This window comes from Nerophis ophidion, linkage group LG15 (genome assembly GCF_033978795.1).
Source record: "Nerophis ophidion isolate RoL-2023_Sa linkage group LG15, RoL_Noph_v1.0, whole genome shotgun sequence".
NCBI classification, from domain to species: Eukaryota; Metazoa; Chordata; class Actinopteri; order Syngnathiformes; family Syngnathidae; genus Nerophis; species Nerophis ophidion.
In genome coordinates this window covers 22,200,808-22,217,505 of record NC_084625.1, presented here as the reverse complement: position 1 = coordinate 22,217,505, position 16,698 = coordinate 22,200,808, and the positions used below count along the sequence as shown (strand labels likewise).

General features: G+C 40.4%; 1 protein-coding gene across 3 annotated transcripts in view; it reads left to right on the top strand.

Moving 5' to 3' along the window:
* Window positions 1–16,435, top strand: part of pde7a (phosphodiesterase 7A) — a 54,461-nt gene extending 38,026 nt beyond the window's left edge. For all 3 annotated transcript variants that reach the window (XM_061921817.1, XM_061921818.1, XM_061921816.1), the window contains 7 exons: window positions 1,176–1,372; window positions 1,459–1,590; window positions 7,654–7,745; window positions 7,840–7,984; window positions 8,059–8,155; window positions 8,235–8,315; window positions 15,004–16,435. In XM_061921817.1, the coding sequence (XP_061777801.1) occupies window positions 1,176–1,372; window positions 1,459–1,590; window positions 7,654–7,745; window positions 7,840–7,984; window positions 8,059–8,155; window positions 8,235–8,315; window positions 15,004–15,227 (968 nt within the window). In that variant the 3' untranslated portion in view covers window positions 15,228–16,435. The remainder of the gene's footprint in view (window positions 1–1,175; window positions 1,373–1,458; window positions 1,591–7,653; window positions 7,746–7,839; window positions 7,985–8,058; window positions 8,156–8,234; window positions 8,316–15,003) is intronic.
* Window positions 16,436–16,698: the final 263 nt, after the last annotated feature.

The following is a 16,698-nucleotide window of genomic DNA, read 5'->3' as shown; positions in this document are numbered from 1 at the left end:
ATATGTTCTGGACCAAAAATCACTCCATATTCTCTCCTGCTCGCCAGTGTTGCCATATCTGAGCTATTGTGCAGAAATATGGGGAAATTAGTACAAAAGTACACTTGTGCATGTGTGACAAAAATATCAGTTAAAATAATACGTAATGAGTGACGCATACAGTGATTACAAATACATTGGAGGCAGCCACCACAGTTGACATACTTCATACTAAAATTACTATTTCTCTGTGATTGTTGGTCCAAAGCTAATGAACATTCTGGCAAAATTAAGTTATTAAGTTATTATTCTTTTTGGTCTGTGTATTTTTTTACGCTTATTGCACCTTTGGGTGGGCGTTATTGTGCCTGCTGGTCATAAAACCCTGCAGGAATGTAGCAGCCGAGTGCGTCAAATATAGCAGCAGGCCCTGCGATGAGGTGGCGACTTGTCCAGGGTGTACCCTGCCTTCCGCCCGATTGTAGCTGAGATAGGCGCCAGCGCCCCCCGCGACCCCGAAAGGGAATAAGCGGTAGAAAATGGATGGATGGATGGATATTATAGTTTCATGAAATAAAAGCATACTTTATTGTAAGTTAATGAGTTGGAGTATGTTTACAACTATAAATACACATATTCATCCAACCATCCATCTTATTCCGCTTATCCGAGGTCGGGTCGCGGGGGCAGCAGCCTAAGCAGGGAAGCCCAGACTAAACACACATTATTTTGGTTTATTTTCTCAGAAAAAGTAACGTCAAAACGACAACAATTACATGCATTCTGCTGGGCACAGCCACACACGTCCTTTGTAGCAGTCATGGCGCCTGTTGCTCAGTTGGCAATACTCTTCATACACCACTCTGAAGACCGTATCCTGATGGCGCCACATCATTTGACTACTACACACACAGTTTACAATTGAAGCTACAGTACAAGTGTGTTTAATTGTGTGGTTGTCCTCTAGAAGTTACTAGTGCAACAACTTCTTCTAAAGCATAACCACAAAAAAATGTTTGTCATGAAGTTTTCGCCAACTTCCTTGATGAGATAAGTAAGATGGCAGAAGAACAAAGTCTCCATTCATTCAACTGTTATCTTTCAAAACACTTGTGTTCCCCACTCCAGGGTTCAAAAATGGACCTACACACAAACGAATGTTTAACATGTTGTTGTTGGCCCGTGTTGTGTTGCAGGAAACAGCCTGATCACTCTGACCTTTCACCTGCTGAACCAGTACGGCCTGGTGGAGCTCTTCCAGCTGGACATGGTCAAACTGTGGCGGTTCCTGGTCCTGGTCCAGGAGGACTACCACAGCAACAACCCCTACCACAACGCCGTGCACGCCGCCGACGTCACGCAGGCCATGTACTGCTATATGCACGAGCCCTTGGTAAGGTTTACACACTCTTACCAAACCGACGTGATTAATGTTTAGCCTTTATAGTGAGTGAATGGTTGTATTGTCGCTGAATGCAGCTGGCCAAGTCTTTGACCTCTTATGACATCTTGCTGGGACTGCTGGCCGCCGCCACTCATGACCTGGATCATCCCGGTGTCAACCAGCCTTTCCTCATAAAGACTGACCACTACCTAGCGTCACTCTACAGGGTAAAGTTGACTCTGCATTGTTTTTCTGTTTATATTATTGCTTAAATATGTACTTTATAAATGAACTCGTCTCATTGAAATGTCCAATATCCGCATTTTTCAACAACTGGAGAGGTCCCACATAGGGACACAACAATTAACCAGCTTTACATTTAGCCGTAAAAAGAAATAAAATAAACTATTTTATATTTTCTTTTAAGCCACCATAAGAAGGAACCCCCCTTATTAGCGCGCGCGCACACACACACACACACACACACACACACACACACACTTTGCTGCGATTGTAAATAATGTAATTTGCCTGAAATACAATCTTTTAAAATCTTTGTTTAAACTTTAAACATTTTTGGGCAGACTTAAACGATTTCATACTGAACAATAAAATATTAACTCAGACCACAAAATATAAAACACATTGACTTACAAAGTAAAAATTATTAGAACAAATTGTTCTGTTTTTTTTTTTTAATCCAAATTAATTCAGGATTAATGGCTACAATGAGCACATTTTGGAGTGCACGGCTTTTCAAAGCGGGGTTTGAAGCATGATACTGATAAAGCAGGATGACTTGTGTCACCCCTAGCTCTGCACCACAGCCCCTCGCCTAGGAGGCACACCCCATTATTTGAGAAGAACTGGTTTAGAGTAATATTTTCCCCCAACCTTATTCATATGTTGATAATACAATTATTAATAAAAAAAATAATTTATTATGATAACACTTGTCTTGTGTATTTATTATTTTGTATTAATATAGCAAGTATATCATCCTAACCATCCTTTTTATACTTGCTATAATGAACTAATCCATATGGATGGTTCGGATGCTATACTTGCTATAATGAATGAGTTCATTATAGCAAGTATAGCATCCGAACCATCCTTATGGATTAGTTCATTATAGCAAGTATATCATCATAACCATCCTTATAGATTATGTTCATTATAGCAAATATAGCATCCTAACCATCCTTTCTATACTTGCTATATTATTAACTAATCTAAAAGGATGGTTAGGATGCTATACTTGCCATAATGAACTAATCTATAAGGAAACTAATCTAAAAAGATGGTTAGGATGCTATACTTGCTATAATGAAATAATCTATAAGGATGGTTAGGATGTTATACTTGCTATAATGAACTAATAGATAAGGGTGGTTAGGATGCTATACTTGCTATAATGAACTAACATATAATGATGGTTAGGATGCTATAATTAATTTATAATCTATAAGGATGGTTAGAAGGATATACTTGCTATAATGAACTAACCTATAAGAAAACTATTAGGATGGTTAGGATTCTATACTTGCTATAATGAATGTATAATCTATAAGGATGGTTAGGATGCTATACTTGCTATAATGAACTAATCTATAAGGATGGTCAATATGATATACTTGGTATAAGGAACTAGTCTATAAGGATGGTCACGATTATATACTTGCTATAATGAACCAACTATAAGATTGGTTAGGATGCTCTACTTGCTATAATTAACTATTACAATGTTACTTTTTGAATTACTGTTATGTCCGACAATAATTAAAAAAAAACATCAAAAGCTCTAAGGAATGTCTGTGACTTTGTTTTTGTTGTGAAATGAATCAATGCATAATTATTGTGGTAATTGTGAAACTGTGAAGTGAATTTTTTTAAGTGAATTATATTTATATAGCGCTTTTCTCAAGTGACTCAAAGCACTTTACATTGTGAAACCCAATATCTAGTTACATTTAAACCAGTGTGGGTGGCACATAATAATTGTACAGTCAAAATCTATATTTATTCCACGCCTCGTCCCACAGTGCTGTTGGTAGTGTGTTTTCCAAAATCTCACCCTGATGCTGAAATTGAGGCAGTTTAAAAGTGCTTTTAGTAAGACCTACTGGAAACACGCCGTTTGCGCGCCTGTAACATTATTGCTAATTAGCTGTGACTCCCGATGGGCTTGATCTACTCATGTGTGTATTATAACATGTCCAAACGTGATAGCGCGCAAAGCTGGTTTACCAAGATTGTGCGCAGACGATAGTCTCCTACATGAGCAAAATGGCGGGTTCTATTAATTTAGCATGTCGGTTTTTGCATATATGCAAAATTCTGAATATATGCAGAATGTATGCTGAGTATAAACATATAATGGAAGAAAGATATGCAAATATAACCATTAAGCACTCGCAATGTGATTTATTTGATTGGTTAAAACTTTTATTAGTAGATTGCACAGTACATATTCCGTACAATTGAACACTACATGGTATCACCCGAATAAGTTTTTCAACTTGTTTATCAAACCTGCAGCTGTTTTGCGGCCAATATTATGCATCTCTATTTTAACAAGTTTGGTGTCTACGTGCAAACTGGCAAAGTTGCGCACAAGTAGTATGGAAGTATTATTGTGGCAAAATTTTCTGCAAATGTCTTTCTTAATCTGTGAGCGCGTAATCCAAATTGCATTGTGCAATTGTGTCCTAATTTGTATATTCATATATCAATTTAGATATGTGTAATCAGATTCGCGGAAGAGTATTTTAAGTTGTCTGTCTGTCCCTAATCAGAAAAAACCCTCACTAGGCTGTCTACTTACACGTGACTTTTACAATACTTGTGCCGTGTAAGATTTGAGCAAGCGCATCCATATTCGTGAGCGTGTAATACAACTTGTGCGAGCCCATTCAGAAGTACATGCGTGTAATATAATCTGCGCGTGCCTATCTGTAATTTGTGAGAAGCACCTGACTTTTGCGACACTTCTGCCATGGAAGAGTTGTCTATCTGTACAGCCATTTGAACGTATAAAGAGTTGTCTGTCTGTAACTCCCCCTTGCCTTTCCTTATACTCACCACTAGTTGGCGCCTCATGTTATTCAGTGATGGACCATACTGGAACACTTGCTCTGCCAAGCTTCAAGCTTTGAGGTGACAGTCATGCAATTTAACCCTTTCTCACGCTGCGCTTTACATTTCTCAAGCTTAAAATCTCCATTCACTACTCTATATTTTTCTCATAATAATAAACTTTGGTTTTTGCAGCTTTCCGTAGTTCAATTAACTCTGATTGACCGAAATAACCAATCCCAGACCAAGTCATCAATCCACAGTGCCTACATTTAACCAACCACAGAAGTCACTACGTAATTTAAACCAATCAGAAACAACGTAAGGCGCGTCTTGGCGTCTCTTTCACACAGCTCAGCTGTGCGTTGTTTCTGATTGGTTCAAATTGCGTGGTGTCTTTTGTGATTGGTTGAATGTAGGCACACCTCAGATACACACATGCAGATTTGATTACACGCACACACACACTCCTAAATGAACACACAATTACATGCTCACAAATCTGGATGCGCGCTCTCAAATCGTACATGGCAGAAGTGTTGCAGAAGTCACGTGGAAAAAAAGACAGCCAATAAATAAGAGTGTTCCGTCACAGATCATAGATACGCACGTGCAGATTGCATTACACTTCTGAATGCACTCGCACAAGTTGTATTGCACGCTCACGAATCTGGATGCGCAAGCGCAAATCTTACACACCAGAAGTGTCGCAAAAGTCACGTTTAAGACAGCCTAACGAGGGTTCTTTCTGATTAGGGACAGACAACTTCTTGAGGGTGCATGGGAGTTTGCCCAACCAGTCTACATGTGCTTTGTGGACTTGGAGAAGGCATTCGACCGTGTCCCTCGGGAAGTCCTGTGGGGAGTGCTCAGACAGTATGGGGTATCGGACTGTCTTATTGTGGCGGTCCGCTCCCTGTACAATCAGTGTCAGAGCTTGGTCCGCATTGCCGGCAGGAAGTCGGACACATTTCCAGTGAGGGTTGGACTCTGCCAAGGGTGTCCTTCGTCACCGATTCTGTTCATAACTTTTATGGACAGAATTTCTAGGCGCAGTCAAGGCGTTGAGGGGTTCCGGTTTGGTGACCGCAGGATTAGGTCTCTGCTTTTTGCAGACGATGTGGTCCTGATGGCTTAATCAGACCGGGATCTTCAGCTCTCACTGGATCGGTTTGCAGCCGAGTGTGAAGCGACCGGAATGAAAATCAGCACCTCCAAGTCCGAGTCCATGGTTCTCGCCCGGAAAAGGGTGGAATGCCATCTCCGGGTTGGGGAGGAGACCCTGCCCCAAGTGGAGGAGTTCAAGTACCTAGGAGTCTTGTTCACGAGTGAGGGAAGAGTGGATCGTGAGATCGACAGGCGGATCGGTGCGGCGTCTTCAGTAATGCGGACGTTGTACCGATCCGTTGTGGTGAAGAAGGAGCTGAGCCGGAAGGCAAAGCTCTCAATTTACCGGACGATCTACGTTACCATCCTCACCTATGGTCATGAGCTTTGGGTCATGACCGAAATGATAAGATCACGGGTACAAGCGGCCGAAATTAGTTTCCTCCGCTGTGTGGCCGGGCTCTCCCTTAGAGATAGGGTGAGAAGCTCTGCCATCCGGGAGGAACTCAAAGTAAAGCCGCTGCTCCTTCACATCGAGAGGAGCCAGATGAGGTGGTTCGGGCATCTGGTCAGGATGCCACCCGAACGCCTCCCTAGGGAGGTGTTTAGGGCACTTCCAACCGGTAGGAGGCCACGGGGAAGACCCAGGACCCGTTGGGAAGACTATGTCTCCCGGCTGGCCTGGGAACGCCTCGGGATCCCCCGGGAAGAGCTGGACGAAGTGGCTGGGGAGAGGGAAAGTCTGGTTTTCCCTGCTTAGGCTGTTGCCCCCACGACCCGACCTCGGATAAGCGGAAGAAGATGGATGGATGGATGGATGGATGGATGGATGGATGGATGGATTGAAAGACACACAGATTAGTATACACGCACATGAATTGGATTACACGCACACAGATTGAGATACACGCTTGAAAATAACTTTTCTACAATAATACTTCCATAAATAGCTGTGAGAAAGGAGGGGATAGACACCCGTCCCTTTCGCACGCATGGAAACTTATTTTCGGAAATAAAAATACACATCCGAATCAGTTTTACTGGCTAAGAATGTTCAACAAAAAGAATTTGACTTGGTACTATGCTCTCTTTGTTGTCTAATGCCTCTTTATAATTTTATAGCTGCAGGATGACTTATTGGGCTGAAAAAAAAAAAAAATTCAATTGATTAGATTTAGTGTTTGCTGGCTTTTTTAAATGGTGTTTGTTGTTTTTTTCTGAAAGCATCCGGAGGTATCCTCACTATCGGCGTTCTAAAAATAGGTTATGTTGTCAATAATTACTAATATTGCATGCAATTTTATAGTTGCACACCATTTAGCACTAGTTATGCGAATTTTAGTAGATCAGATGTCCAGGAGTGCTGTTGTGTAATTGATTTCCTTTTGTTTTACACATACACTGCAAGACTTGTCTAATTTAACAGATGCCGTACATCACTTAAATAAAATGCAACATTCAGGAGTGGGGGAGAGCAGGATTAAGCTAGGATGCTAACATTATACTCACATATTAACAGCAACATCATGCTAGGTTAGCCTATCCATCTATCCTTCTTTTTACTGCCGCTTTTCCCTTTTGAGGTCGCGGGGGGTCGATGGAGCCTATCTCAGCTGCATTTGAGTGGAAGGCGGGTTACTATCAGATGAAGGAAAACATTTTCAAACTTACAGCTCATCGATTGTCCTTGGCAGAGCTCCAGGATTTATTTTGAGATGTGTAGCGAAGCCTGAAGAAGACTGGTTACTTTCTCCGTCACTTGAAAAAAATCAGCGCCACTTTTTTTAAAAATCCTTTATGTATCCTAGAAAGACCTATTGAGATTAAGTGAGTTTTTCAAGAGAGTTCTCCATATTCATACAGCAGTGTGTGTACCACTGGGAGCAAAGTGGGCGAAGTGTCTTGCTCGAGAGTCAAGGCCCGTGATTAGGATGGCGAAAGCTGTAATGGAGCTTGGTATCCTTAAGTTGCTGGCACGGCCACTCTACCATCCGAGCCATGCCGCCTTCTCTCAAAAGTGATAGATGTTGGCGCTACGGAAACTTATTAATGTTCAAACATCAATAAAGTCACTTTTACATCCGTTTCTCCTTTCTTCCCACGCAAAGAATACCTCGGTTCTGGAGAACCACCACTGGAAGTCTGCTGTGGGTCTGCTCAGAGAGACCGGGCTCTTCTCCCACCTGCCCACAGAAGACAGGTCAGTCCTTCTGTCCTGCGTGATGCCACCCCTCTCCCCTTCATCACAATTGAGCTCTTCTATTAACTAAGCTTTGTGACTCCCCCGCCCCCAGGTTGAACATGGAGCGGGAGCTGGGCTCTTTAATCCTGGCCACAGACATCAGCAGGCAGAACGACTACCTGTCCCGCTTCCGTCTACACCTGGACCAGGGCAACCTGTGTTTGACCAACGCCAACCACCGCCACTTTGTCCTGCAGGTGCTTCCTCGCACCAGCCACTGCCTCCTCGCCTCAGTTCCAGGTTCTCATTCTGGTCTTTCCCGACTCTCCAGATGGCTCTGAAGTGTGCCGACATCTGCAACCCCTGCAGACCCTGGGAGCTGAGCAAGCAGTGGAGTGAGAAAGTCACGGATGAGTTCTTCCAGCAAGGTGGCACAGCTTAACTCCTCAGTTGATTCTTGTCCAACCTCACCCTCTTGTGACTCCTTTGTGTGTGCTGTTTCTGCAGGCGACATTGAGAAGAAGCACAAACTAGAAGTCAACCCGCTTTGTGACAGAGAGGTGAACACAGTCGGCAACATTCAAATAGGTAAGTATTTACCTTGTTGTTTACGTCAATGTTTGTCTGGTAATACTGTTAAAAAAGAAACCTAAAGGTCTGACCTTGGATCAGATTATTTCTATCGCCATGCTTTTTATTGGGAAATACAGCATCATGGAAATCAGTTTGAAATTCATGTGCCCAAAAAACACTGTACAATGCAACCTCGATTTGCAAATTTAATTGGTTCTTGAACAGGGTTTAGATTAGGGCTGCGCGATTTTTGAGAAAAAAACTAATTCCGATTCTTCTTTCCAAAACTGTGATTGCGATTCGATTTGTGATTTTTAGATTTTATACATATAAATGTATAAAACTGCAAAAATAACGAGTGAAAGAAGACATGTTACTTTTAGACTGTCAACCAACATATTCTTGTCTCAAGGTGCCACACATTAAAACAATGTACATTAAAAAATATTTCACTTCATGCAGAAAGACCTAGCGTTTTTGTCTACATCATGTTCTTAAACTGAATAAACAACTGAACAATATACAGGGTATTCGCGTATTCTCAAAAAGTCTTAAATCCAATAATTAGAATTTTGTATAAAAATGTTTCTAAAATCTCATAAAAGATCTTAAATAAGATTTTGAAAGGTCTAAAATCTATTGATGTTACTTTTATTTAAAACATGCATAAACTTCACTCTTGCTTTGTAAATGTTTGGATTATTGAGGATGCTAAAACGTAACTACAAAACGGAACTAAAGCTACCTGTGCTGACCCGTCAAAATTTATAGACCACCACCAGCTAGTGTGCTTTGCGCGCAGCGTAGTGTTGTTACAGCTAAGCATAGCAGCGGAAAAAAATTTACGAAAGCCCACAGCAAAGCCAAATTACTTGCATAAGATGGGTAAGTAAAAGTTCAATGATTTAGTTGGGAGTACAGTCTACACGTATCTCTTATGTATGATGCCATCATATTGTAGTCTACACTATCTCTTATGTGTGACTGTCATCTGCTGGTCACACTTAGCATTACACCATGTACCAAATAAAATTGCTTTGAGGTCGGTCAACAAAACCAAAATCATTCCATACATAAGGCACACTGTCAAATTTTGAGAAAATTAAGGGATTTTAAGTTCGCCTTATAGTTCGTAAAATACGGTAGTTACAATTCATTCTGGACCTCTGATTTTACTATGTTGTTGTATTGTTTGTCCTTATGGATGTGAAATGGTCTTAAATTATTTTCAAGGTGGTCTTAAAAAAGTCTTAAATTTGACTTGTTAAAACCTGCAGAGACCCTGATACAGTGATGATAATGTAATATAATCAAAATGGATCATAATAATAAAAGTAACAATTTAAAATGGTTCAAACTTTGATTTCTAAAATACAAAAAAATCTGTCTGGAGCCGCAAAAATTACAAGCCTTATATAAGTGTTATAATGAAGGCATCACATGATGTAAGTGTCTTTATTAGCTATATTAGCCTACTATCAAAATGACTGTGTGTTGCAGGCTGACGCAAATCTTTGTTGACAGAAATGTTGAAATGTAATATTTATTCTACACTTTTTTACAACATTAGAAAACTTTAATAAAACGGAGCCTTCTCAGAGGGTGAGATAACTCCTGGAAAATACTGGTTTACAATGGCCAAAGGTATAGATGTGTGTGTCCAAGTTAACGACAATGTCAGTTCATCTTTTTCAAATGGATTTATTACAATCTGTGCAAGCTGGGTAAGTTTGCTGTGGTCTATAACAGCACTCAAACAACTATCAGAAATGCAGTCAATATTAAAACAGAAAATGTGTCATGAGACATGCAAATATAAATTAAATACAGAGAGGACACAAGTAAAGGAAATTAAATGAGCTCAAATATACCTACAAACGAGGCATTGATTAGCTTGCAGTCATGCACTGACCAAATATACCTGATTAGCACTCCAACAAGTTAATAATGTGAACACCTCTGTGCATTCACGCACAGCATAAAAAGTTTGATGGACAAAAGGAGACAAAGGTGGAGCGGCATAAAACACTTGTTTTCTGTGGCAGCATTGGAGAAAGTTGTAAATGTATACAAAGTACGGTGAGTTCAAAGGCCGCCAAAATGAGTACAACAAAACGACGCTTGCCAAATACTCTCATCAGTGAAGCATGTTTAATACAAACAGTGGGATTTCTAACATTGAGGGAGGTTTGTGTCATGTTTGTCCTCATACAGAAACCATATTATAACAAAAAATATATATTTTTCGCCCCATCTTTTTCCATTTTATACAGTGTATTGCCATCACGTTATCACGGCATTCTCACTCGTTCATTTGTGTTGTTGGGCTCATATTGCCCATTCAATTTGAAGCTGAAAATTCCTGCCAAGGGATATTTGGCTTTGTAAACATATTTTTTTCCTCTTAAATTGTGTTACTTTGCGTGACTTCTCACTAGTGAATCATGAGGAGCGAGGCTCTCTGTTGTGCTTCCTGTGTGTGTTAGCAAGCGGTTTTGCTCTCCGCCCACCAAGACAAAGATTGTGAATGACTCAGAGGAGGACTGACTTCTTATTTCTACTGTTAAATAAACATACTCAGGTGCTGAAAGTGATGCCCAGAGTGAGACCTCCTTCGCTTTCTCCTTCTTCCACTAAGAAAACAAACACACGTTGACATAGCAGTTTATCGATGCCGGCAAAGTATTTCAACCTCATTTTAATTTATTGTTAAATTTATTGGCTGATTGACTATCAGCACAGGCACGAGTCACCATTAAAACCTTTTACAAATAGCGTCCTGCCTGCCTCAATTCTGATTGGCAAACATGTCTGTAATTCAAAACGCTGGTGACGGCAGAGGAAAAAAAATGCCGCTGACGGCGGAAAAAATTCAACTCTGCCTCTTGCGGTTATTTATCTTATTAATTAAAACCTTGACGTCAATTCGATAGCAATTCATCGCGCAGCCCTTGGTTGGATCAAAAGGTTTGTATATCGAAGCTAATTTCTCCATAAGGAACAATGTAATTATGAATATTGGGCTCCAGCCTAGTTAAAAGTCCATATTTTAGTGAATGTTTGAACACAATATAAAGTGGTAAACGGCAGTGGTTCTCAACCTTTTTTCAGGGATGTACCCCCTCTGAACATTTTTTAAATTCAATTACCCCCTAATCAGAGCAAAGCATTTTTGGTTGAAAAAAAGAGATAGAGAAGTAAAATACAGCACTACGTCATCAGTTTCTGATTTAATAAATTGTATAACAGTGCAAAATACTGCTCATTTGTAGTGGTCTTTCTTGAACTATTTGAAAAAAATATATATAAAAATAACTAAGAACTTGTTGAAAAATAAACATGTGATTCGATTATAAATAAAGATTTGTACACATAGAGGTAATCATCAACTTAAAGTTCCCTCTTTGGGAATCGTAACAGAGATCCATCTGGATTCATGAACTTAATTCTAAACATTTCTTGACAAAAAAAGAAATCTTTAACATCAATATTTATGGAACATGTCCACAAAAAATCTAGCTGTCAACACTGAATACAGCATTGTTGTATTTCTTTTCACTGTTTTTTAACTTACATTCATATTTTGTTGAAGTATTATTCAATAAATATATTTATAAATGATATTTGAATTGTTGTTATTTTTAAAATATTAAAAAAAAATCTCACATACCCCTTGGCATACCTTCAAGTACCCTCAGGGGTACGTGTACCCCCATTTGAGAACCACTGCTATACGGTACTGCATATCAATGTTGATATACTTTGAACACAATATAAAGTGCCACACAGTACCGTATATCAATGTTGGTATACTTTTCAACACAATATAAAGTGCTATACGGTACTGTTTATCAATGTTTGTACACTTTGAACACAATATAAAGTGCTATACGATACTGTATATCAATTTTGATATACTTCGAACACAATATAAAGTGCCATACAGTACTGTATATCAATGGTTGTACACTTTGAACACAATATAAAGTGCTATACGATACTGTATATACATTTTGATATACTTTGAACACAATATAAAGAGCCATACAGTACTGTATATCTTTGAACACAATATAAAGTGATATACATTACTGTATACCAAACAAACAAAACGAAGAGCTGGATCAACGTTTTATTTGATAACAAGCCAAAACGACAACAAGCGTAACTGCTGCATGCACTGCTTTGCCAACACGAGCGCGCACATACAGTGCCCTCCATAATTATTGGCACCCCTGGTTGAGATGTGTTTTTTAGCTTCCAATTATTTTATTTTTTTTCTAAATAATATGGGACCTTAATGGAAAAAAAGAGAAAAATCCAACCTTCAATACAAGTGCATTTATTCAGTGGGGAAAAAATCCCACATAAAGAAATAATTATTTGACATCAAATAATGTGTGTCACAATTATTAGCACCCCTGGTGTTAATATTTTGTACAACCCCCTTTTGCCAACAAAACAGCACCTAATCTTCTCCTATAATGTTTCACAAGATGGGCAAAGACAGAAAGAGGGATTTTCAGCCATTCCTCTTTGCAGAATCTCTCTAAATCATCCAGAGACCTGGGTCCTCTCCTCTGTACTCTCCTTTTCAGCTCACCCCACAGGTTCTCAATGGGGTTGAGGTCAGGGGACTGAGATGGCCATGGGAGGAGCTTGATTTTGTGTCTGGTGAACCATTTCTGTGTAGATTTGGCCATATGTTTAGGGTCATTGTCTTGCTGAAAGACCCAGTGACGACCCAGCTTCAGCTTTCGGGCAGAGGGCAACAGATTTTGATTTAAAATGTCCTGGTATTTCAAAGCATTCATGATGCCATGCACCCTAACAAGGTTCCCAGGGCCTTTGGAAGTGAAACAGCCCCACAGCATCACTGACCCACCCCCATACTTCACAGTGGGTATGAGGTGCTTTTCAGCATGCGCATCTTTCGTGGTACGCCAGACCCACTTAGAGTGTTTGTTGCCAAAAAGCTCAATCTTGGTCTCATCTGACCAAAGCACACGGTCCCAGTTGAAGCCCCAATACCGTTTGGCGAACTCCAGACGCTTGCGTTTATGATTGTGAGTGAGGAAAGGTTTTCTCCGTGCATGCCTCCCAAACAGCTTGTTGGCGTGTAGACAGCGCCTGATGGTTGATTTGGAGACTTTGTGACCCCAGGATGCTACCATTTGTTGTAATTCTGTAACAGTGAGCTTTGGAGATCTTTTGATTTCTCTTACCATCCTCCTCACTGTGCGTGGTGGCAAAATAAACTTGGGTCCTCGTCCAGGCTTATTTACCACTGTTCCAGTTGTTTTGAACTTCTTAATTATTCCTCTCACAGTGGATATGGGCAGCTGCAGTTGAGTGGCAATCTTCTTGTAGCCTCTGCCTGACCTGTGAAGGTCGACGCACATCTGCCTCACTTGTATGCTGTGTTCCTTTGTCTTTCCCATGTTTAAGAGTGGATAAGAGAAATGGCCTCGGTGTCACGTCATATTTATACCCCAGGGAAACAGGAAGTGATGAATTACTAATTAAATGTTCCTACGTACTCTGGTAAACTTTGTAAACTACTGTAGAAATGACAGAAATGCTTCAATTATATTTATTTCCTGGGAATTGTTAAGGGTGCCAATAATTGTGGAACAGGTGATTTAATGAAAAATAATTATTTTTTAGTCAGGGATTTTTTTATTTTCTTACAATTCATTTGAGTTGAAGGCTACATTTTCCTACAATTTTCAGTGTGACAGTATTCTTCTGCAATAAACACTGAATTTATTTTAAGGCTTTTAACACATCTCAACCAGGGGTGCCAATAATTATGGAGGGCACTGTAGAAGTCCCTCTGATGCCTTCACTAATGATCAGAAATCACAAAAATTCTTTACTTTATCAACCATATTGCCACAATGATAAACATTTTAAAAAGTGGTGGCAGCGAAGACCAAGAAGAACGCGGAGTTGGAATATAATTACAACACTTTATGTACATATTTATATACATATTTATATAATATTTACATATTTACATAATATGTAACTACAAGCGCCATTCACAGACAGTCCCATTGCTTTTATGAGCGGTCGAGCGAGTCCAAAGCCGGAAAAAAAGAAAACTGATTTAATTTTATTTATTTATTTATTTGTATTTTTTTTGTGGCGGGCCACCACAAATAAATGAAGTGAAGTGAAGTGAATTATATTTTATATAGCGCTTTTTCTCTAGTGACTCAAAGCGCTTTACATAGTGAAACCCAATATCTAATTTTTTTTTTTTTAATTTACATTCAAACCAGTGTGGGTGGCACTGGGAGCAGGTGGGTAAAGTGTCTTGCCCAAGGACACAATGGCAGCGACTAGAATGGCGGAAGCGGGATTCGAACCTGCACCAATTGAGCTGTACCACCCCGAATGGTGGTGGGAATGTGTGGGAAACCCTGGTAGAACGCCGGATCAGATGATCGATGGATGGGAGTGTAATCATGCAGGGAACGGGTTTAAAATTACCTCATCGAGATAGGTTAATCTTATTCAGGGTTTTAGGTGTGTTTTAAAAAGCCTCGAGCAGGCTCTGGTAGTAGTAATAAACAACGGCCACTATTATGTATGCTAGCATGTCTTTTCAAGCATTTTGACCACAATCAATAAGGAGTGCCACATAAAAGTTGTATGTATTAAATGATATCCTTTTGTGGTTTTGTCCCTCCTCCAGGCTTCATGACGTACGTAGCAAAGCCGCTGTTCGCCGAGTGGGCCCGTTTCTCCGACACCCGCTTGTCCCAGACCATGCTGGGTCACATGGGACTGAACAAGGCCAGCTGGGTCAGCCTCCAGCAGCAGGAACAAAGCTCATCTGCCGCCGAGGAGGCGGAGCTCGGCGCTGCCGCCGCCACCGGAGCCTCCAAAGACATACCTCAGGGAAGCGGCGCATCCTGACGCCCCCTCGTCGGGGTTTCGCCACACACTGGGGGAGCGGGCGGGGCGTCCGCAGCCTGATCCGAACACTTTTTTTCTTTTCCACTTCCCATCTTGATAAACCACTGATTTTATTTAATTTATTTAAGTTTTAATTCCTCCTTTTTGTTTGGACACATAGCAATACATAGATACCTCATTTGGCTCCTGCTGTAATTTCTTTTACTTCACTTTTTATTTATTTGTCTTGGGGTTGTTGTTGTTTTTTTTGTGGCATTATAGTGACGCCACCCGATTTGAAAGCAGTATGGAAACTTTCATAAGTGCCATTTTGACAAGCCGAGTATTGCGTTTGTATCGAAGATTCTTCCTCACCTTTTTTTGTAAAAACAAAACGTGACAAGCCCGAGTCGTTTTGCTGCCTCTACTAAGACTGTTTACGCTTTTTCTTCTTTCTCTCCCGCCGCGGCTTCACACATTTGCCTTGGAAGCATAAATGTGAAGAAGCGTTGTTGAAGCCATGAGCAGAACCTTACACACACACACACACACACACACGCACCAGATGCCATAAGTACTCCCCAATGTGGAGTGTGCAGAAGACACTCGGCGATGGAGTTTGAGGATTCTTCCACTCTTGCAGGTTGCATCTCACCTGAAACAAGTCGCTCAGGGTTCTACCATAAAGAAGAGGAAGAAAGGAGGCGGTGGGATTAGGTTGTGTTGTGTCCTGCGCGGCCGCATGCAAGCAGTCCGACTTGCTCCGTGGATGCCTTAGAACTATGCACAAACCACGCTAAGTGACCAAACCCACTCCTGTTCCCATCAAGTGCATGGTGTGCTTGTCTTTGAATGCACTGTCCTTCCATCCCTTTTGCCTTCTGTTGTTATGAATATTAGCGCTAGAACTACTCCAGTTAAACATTCCATTTTGTTTGGGTTTCATCTTTTTACTTTCTCCAATTCTGTACAGCGGCACAACTCCACCTTTCTCAACAGGTGCTTTTTGTTGTTGTAGTTACTTTAGCTGATGTGTGTTTTGGCTGTTATAAAGTGCTGTAAGACTGTTGATGAAACTGTTTACAATTTGTCGCGACAGCCATTTTTTTTTAGGAAGACTTGAGTGTCGAGCCAGATTTTTGTAAAAGGCTTTTTGCTCTTTTCGACTTTTTGATACATGCCTGTTGCAGTTACCTTTTTTGGACGAATAAAAATCCTGTTGACTAAAATGTTGGTCAGTACTACTTGTCCAATAACGATTCTTCTGACCCTAACTGTTCTTTTCAATACGATAGATACCAAGTAGAACAGAGCTTGCCGTGCCTGATAAAATGAAACATATCAAAGTGTCTACCTCATTCTTTTGATTTTTCATTACATGGCCCTCAGTTGAAAACCTTTGGACACTCCTGCCTTAAACATACTATCAGTCAACGCATAATTGCCTATTTCATAGTTGGTTTTTAAAATATTTGGACTATAGTGTATTTTC